This window comes from Gavialis gangeticus, unplaced genomic scaffold, assembly GCF_001723915.1.
Source record: "Gavialis gangeticus isolate Ggan-Ray unplaced genomic scaffold, GavGan_comp1, whole genome shotgun sequence".
Lineage (NCBI taxonomy): Eukaryota > Metazoa > Chordata > Crocodylia > Gavialidae > Gavialis > Gavialis gangeticus.
In genome coordinates, this window is record NW_017729001.1 from 30,382,392 (window position 1) to 30,388,996 (window position 6,605).

Below are 6,605 nucleotides of genomic sequence, written 5' to 3' on the forward strand. Positions count from 1 at the left end.
CCCGGCCTCCCCCCGCAGCGGGCCGCGGCCGACGGGGCCCTGAGGGGAGCGTGCACAGCCGCCGCCTCCAGGCCCCAGAGGCGCGGCGCGGCCAGCAACGTCATCAAACCGCGACCTCTTCCCTTCCCTCCCCCACCCGCACTTGAGACACACCGGACTACATCTCCCGGCATACCCCGGGCGGGCGCGGTGACGTCACGCGCTGCGCTCTTTAGCGCCGGGTGCCCGGATGTCCACCCCTTTCGCTTCTTGGAAGGTGAGGATGGCAGACCCGGGGCGGGCGGTGGTGCAGGCCATCCGCCGCCATCCGCCTCCGGGGGGCGCTGCCGGTGCCCGGGGGGATGCTGACGGGCTCCGGGGGGGCGCGATGCGGGGCGGGGATCGGCCGGGCACGGCTGATCCCGGCGGGCGGAGCAGGGGGGCCTGCATCTTCCCTTCCCTGGCCCGGTCCCAGCTCCTCCATCCGGGCATGCTCACTGCTTGTCTTCCCGGCCTGTGTGAAAGGTAGTCAGCACCCCTGAGCTGCTCCTTCCCGGTCTCCGTCTGCACAGGGGTTCCCGTGGGGTTTCTTGAACCACGGATCCTCCTTTTTCTTTTTTTTGGCTTCTCTGCCCATCCACGTGCTATAACTGATGCTGTGCCCTCCTATTGGCTAGATGGCAGGCGAGAAGGCGGCAGGTGAGAAGAAGGCCAAGAAGCCCAGGAAGCACCATGCCAGCCGCAACCCTGTGCTGGCCCGAGGGATCGGGAAATACTCCCGGTCGGCCATGTACACCCGAAAAGCGATGTACAAGCGCAAGTATGCGGCCCCAGAAACAAAGGTATGTGGAAAACAAACTGTCTGTGCGTTCATTTGTTCTGGCAGCCGAGGTTCTTTAGGTGAATCTGATAATCTTTCATTAGCCCTACTTGTTAACTTGTTCTGACTCTTAACCCATTCCTTTGTTGTCTTCCCATGCAGATAGAAAAGAAAAAGAAAGAAAAAGCAGCCGCTACCATCACCAAACCAGTTGGTGGAGATAAGAATGGAGGCAACCGGGTGGTGAAAGTCCGTAAAATGGTAAGGTTACGCCCCCCACCCCACCCCAAAAAAAAAAAAAAAAAAAAAAGCTGTTAGAGATAAATAGAGGTTTGCTCTTGCTGAACACTGATGCAGAGTTGCGTTGATGAAAAGAAAGAGATTTTGGCCCTTTATGTTTTGGGAACTGTGTTCAGTGCTGATTTCATGTTGCTGTCTTGTATGAGACAGTGCAGTCTTGCAGCCCTCAGCAGACATTGTCTGGCACGACTGTTGAGTTCTGTCGTAGCTATGTTCCCAATCTAGTGATATATTGCTGTCCAGTAAAGTATGTGTGGGAGACCCCCTTCCCCACACGCATCTCATTTGAGATGATGTGCGTACTCTGAATTGATGTGTCTGAAGAATGTGCACAGTACAGCATCTCTTCTGGCACCCTGTATGTACTGAATTAGAAACACGATTACAAATGTCATCTTTGCGTGCTGTGTGACCTGCTGGGTACATGATGCAAAATGTGTGCCTTTAAAGTGCCAACTTCCTTAAAATACTAGCCCGCAGCAAAGAGAACCTTGCGGGGAAAAAAACGAGTCTCTTCCAATGAAATGAAAGGAAGTATCTGTAAAAGGGGAAGGACCGCAATTTGAATGAAATAATTTTATCAAGAGGCTGGAATATTTCAGTTCATATTTTTTCATGTGTTCCCTCTAGCCAAGATACTATCCAACTGAAGACGTTCCTCGTAAGCTCTTGAGTCATGGCAAAAAGCCCTTCTGCCAGCACAAGAGGAAACTGCGGGGTAGCATTAATCCAGGAACTGTTCTGATTCTTCTCACTGGTCGCCACAGAGGCAAGGTAAATGAGAAACTTTTTAAATAGATTTCTATGCTGTGTTTGCACTTCATTATATTGATTGCTCAGTGATTTATTCCCTTCCTTCTCGACACATTTAAAATAAAGTCAGGGTGATCATCAGTTGTGTGGTTCAGTGTGTGCAACTTAATTTTATGCATGTTGTTTTCTGCCATCTTGCTGCTTTATCTGGACAGTACCCCTCTTAGGTCTTTTGGGAGGCTTCAAGAACGAGACTGTACTCTACATGGTCAGGATGAATAAGGAAGAAAAAAAAAAAAGGAATGACTGGGCAAGTTACCTAGACACTATTAAAGGGACATTCCCATACTCTACAAAGGATAGGAAGTCAAGGGTCAGACTTATGTAACAGGAGTAAAATATTAATTACTATATATTATTTGTTGCCATCTCTGACTAGGAAATGGAAGGCCCAACATTTAAACTATTGCAGAACAAAATAAAGCAACTTGCGTTCTGGATGATGAATTGCAAAGGAAAGCTAAAAATCAATGCTTTTAGTATCGCTATAGCAAACCAAACATCAAAAGACAAATTGGTATCAACACTTATTTCCTTTATCCTAAGAAGAGCATCTTTGGGTATATGACACTTTAGAACAGAATTTCTAGTTAGATCTTTGACTCCCCTGCTTGCATTTTTTTGCTTGTATCTAGTCAAACCCACGTGGTCATAAAAAAAGAGGCTATTTGCGGGGACTATTCATTGAAACCTGAGCCACATGTTGCAAAACTGGTGCTGCTTCACCTTTTTATGGAAAGTTTCTCCCCCTCTAATTTTTTCATGTGCACTGCTTGTTGCAGAAAATTCAGTCAGACTTCAATCAGTAAAAGTGCTGGCTGGGCAAGGGTGTCAATATGACTGACCAACTTTTCTCTGCTGGGAGAGGCCCTAGTGTGAATGCAGTTTAAATTGGCAAAATTATGCTTTATCAGTATAGCTTGTTTTGGCTCCTGGGGGATGAGTCTTTTTTACTGTCCTGGCAGAAAGTATAATTCAAGTAGTGTAGATATGGTTCTACTTTTTAGGTTGTGATATATCAATGATATTATGTATGTAAATACAGATATATATATATATAGAGAGAGAGAGATTAAAAAACTCTAAACAGTCCTTAATGCTGCAAGGCTATAGCTAATGTCCTCTTCTATACATTTCTAGCGTGTGATCTTCCTGAAGCAGCTTGCTAGTGGCCTGTTGCTTGTAACAGGTAAGCAACTTTTTCATTGAAATCTCTTTTAAATTTAGTTTTAATCTCCCTGTGACATTTGAATACATCATGCATCTCTGAGGCAGTCTGAGTATCACAATGGGCATTACATGACATGGAATTGCTTATGTAGGAATATATACCTTTCCAGAAAAATGAATTCACTTACACTTTAATACCTGGAAATACTAGCAAGATAAGGAAATGTTTTTAGTGTGGTAAAGCATAAAGAAAGGGTGTCTTAACTTGTTTTGATTTTTAATGAGGCTTAGTACTCTTCTCTGCAAGAAATACGTGTTTGTATCTGAATGTTATTCCATGAGGGAGACTTAGTTTCCTTAGAGCATAGCTGCAATCTCAGAAGTGAAACGCTGCTCTTGTAACTCACTTGGATTTTTTTTTTTCCTCTGCCACTAGGACCCTTGGCTATCAATCGTGTCCCTCTGCGCAGGACTCACCAGAAATTTGTTATTGCCACTTCCACCAAAGTTGACATCACAGGGGTGAAAATTCCAAAGCATCTCAGTGACATGTACTTCAAGAAGAAGAGACTGCGTAAGCCCAAGCATCAGGAAGGCGAGATCTTTGATACTGAAAAGGAGGTAAGGCTCTTCAATGCCCTCTTTATAGCAGGGATGCAGGGAGTGTGTTGGGATGGTCTTCCTCTAGAAGCATATTTTTAACGCTGCCTTTTCAAAAAGAACTTAAAAAGCATGGGAGGCCAGATCAGTTTAACCTCATATGGGAACCTTGATAGCAACACCTGAGAATCCACATATTTTAAAATATGCTGCCTTCAGAATAGCTCCTGCACTGTTAAGCAACCAGCAGGAGGCGAACAGCATCTCCTAAGATTGGTGGGGTCAGTCTTGCACGTAAAGTTGAGTTGTGAAATCTCCCTCTCAGCATGCTGTCCATCGATTTCCTGTCTATGGAAGGTATTCTATTTATTGTGGTGTTAGGGACTCTATTTGCACTGTAGTTTGAGCTGGTAATTTAATCTAGCTGTAGCTGTTGGGCTGTTCTTTATTCTTTGAGGGGGAAAATGTAGATAGATACAGAGGGAGAGAGAGACAGTGTGTGTAAAACATCACAGTGCTGTCTATTCCTTGTGGCTGAAAAGGAATGACACTTTTTCAGCTCCTGAAAATGGAGTGCTGAGAAGCTTACCCAGCCAAAAGCCTTGGCATGGCAGGAAAATGGCCCTTGTGAAGACGTTCTGCAGGAATAACGGACTGAAATCTGTGGGGTATTCTAACTTTAGTATTCTCTTTCTTAGAAATATGAGATAACTGAACAACGCAAAGCAGATCAGAAGACAGTGGACTCGCAGCTTCTGCCAATAATCAAAAAGGTGCCTCAGCTCCGTGGCTACCTGCGTTCTACATTCTCCCTCTCAAATGGAGTTTATCCTCACAAATTGGTGTTCTAAATATTCTGAAGGCATGACATTAATATTAAAGTTTGTGGGGGGAAAAAGCAAGGCTCTGCACCTGATTCCAGCTAGTTAATCTTTGTAATGAAATACATTCCTCAGAGCAGTGGGGCCAACCTTTGTGGCAGGCATGCTGCAGTTAAGCTCCACACCCACCCTGCACATCACTCCAATCCTCTCTCCCCTGCCTGATCTGCTGCTGTTCCCTGCATTATCTGCCACCACTTTGCCTGCCCCCTCCCCAGTGTATGTGCCACTAGTTGCCACCCTGGTTTAGACCTCTTCGTGAACTAAAAAAACCTGGTTTGAAATTGGGTGTTTTCTGCATTGCAGCATAGCATTCCAAATAGATGGAGCTGCCTGTATGATGTGTCATAGTTTTCAGGTGACATTTTAGTGATACTTTCATCAAAATGATGTGATTGGTAAGCACAGAACTGTGGAGAATCTCTTCCAAGTAATTTTAGGGCTTCTGCCAAGTACTAGTGACAGATACACAGGGGATTGTTGTTTTGTTGTTGGTTTTCTTAAGGGTTCAAGAGAATTGTCTTATTTCCCTGGACCTCCCAGACATGGGTAATCTTGCCTGACTGGAAACTCAGCAGTTAAAAAGTACAGTTAGTCTTAGGAACTATGATTCTCTTGGGAGTCTGCGTTTTCTCTACAGCAGCAAAGGAAAGTCTCTTGAGTTTTGTTTGCGGCTGTGACATACTTGCTGTGGGATGTTTGGCAAATTACCAGGCTTCTCCTATAATTGAGATGGAAACTAAAGCAGAGAATGATCCTTCAAAATTTCAAGTTCTCTGGCCTGATGTGCTTTGTTGGATCAGAGTGGTGGGTTTGGAGGCCTGTAATGCTGAGCTATTTAGGTAAGCATAGGAGGATGATGGCTATATCTTGGGCATTTGGCAGATACATCATAAAATTTTCATAGGCTATGTAAGGGAAAAGTAGTCTAAAAATACTTCCTAGCCATTGTTGTACATCTCGCCCACAGAATAGATGTTAGGCCCTTGGATGTACTTTTGTGGCCTTTGCAGCACATTCAGACTGCAGAAGCCAAAGCTTTTTTAAAAAGGCGAGCCTACATGGTTCTAGAAATAACCTTCCAGCTGGGCTCCCTATCCGTCAGTGCACTGTCAGTTTTCTTGCTCTCATAGTTTTAGCAGATGGAATGGAGTTAGAAATTGTTGGAAGTGGGGAGGCAGAAAGAAGAAAGGGGTTTACAGGTGAGTTTGTCTTTCCACTGACTGCAATAACTGAACAAACTTTAAGGCCAAAACAAAGGCCATGTTCCATCTTTTTGCAATACTGAGCACGCTGGAACTCTGAAGCTCTACTGTAGTAGAAGTAAGCTGGTTGCAAGCCTTTTGTGGAGAGTATGGTGTGAGAGGTCTTGTATTCTAAATTCTATTCCCTGGCCATCTAATAACAAAACAGGATTTCAGCTCTATTACTGCCCTGTCCTATACAGGGTTAGTGTGTACCAGTGATGGCCCAGGACAGTGATTCTTAACCAGGTTGCTGTGGGATCTTTGTAGGGTGTGGTGCAATTTTAGCACTGTTTAGGTGTAAACATACAAATGATTTGGAGAGAAACCTAGAGATTTCAAATAAGAATTCATAATGTCAAAATCATAGTGACTTGCAGCTTTTTCTGAATTCTATGCAACAGAAGAATTGTTAGCTTTCACTTTTCTTTAAAAAAAAATGTGAGCTGGTATTTTCTGGGGGCTGCCTTTAGTCTAAAAAGGTTAAGAAGTGCTGGTTCAAGAAATCTTGGGAGAAATGTTAAAACAAGCTTTCGGGTACAAAAGTGTATGCCAACATGGGGGACATACAGCGGTACGCTTAAACCTTTAAATTGCTGCATAGGTATGCTCCAGAATGAGCCTTAACACACACAGGCAATGGTGTAATTATGCTGGTAATTTTTCCAATGAGTACACAACTCCTTAGTCCTTGGCCAAAAATTGAGGTCCCTTTATAAGAAATAGCGCCTCTTACAAGTCCTTGCTACACAATTTGTGAGTGGTTTTTTTTTTTTGTTTTTTTTTTTTTTTTTTTTT

The 6,605-nt window shown here is 44.1% G+C and overlaps 2 protein-coding genes across 2 annotated transcripts in view; one reads left to right on the plus strand and one right to left on the minus strand.

The window, feature by feature from the left end:
* The window catches only part of PTPN11 (protein tyrosine phosphatase, non-receptor type 11), a 49,616-nt gene extending 49,517 nt beyond the window's left edge, over positions 1-99 (minus strand). Inside the window, exon 1 of the mRNA XM_019507215.1 lies at positions 1-99. The gene's annotated coding sequence lies outside the window, so the exon portion shown is untranslated.
* A 115-nt stretch (positions 100-214) lies between these two features.
* On the plus strand, positions 215-4,580 carry RPL6 (ribosomal protein L6). Its single transcript, XM_019507216.1, has 7 exons — positions 215-256; positions 657-821; positions 962-1,060; positions 1,730-1,873; positions 3,053-3,101; positions 3,519-3,703; positions 4,381-4,580. Exons 1-7 carry the CDS (start codon positions 230-232, stop codon positions 4,531-4,533), a joined length of 822 nt encoding a protein of 273 aa, XP_019362761.1. The 5' UTR covers positions 215-229; the 3' UTR covers positions 4,534-4,580.
* Positions 4,581-6,605: the final 2,025 nt, after the last annotated feature.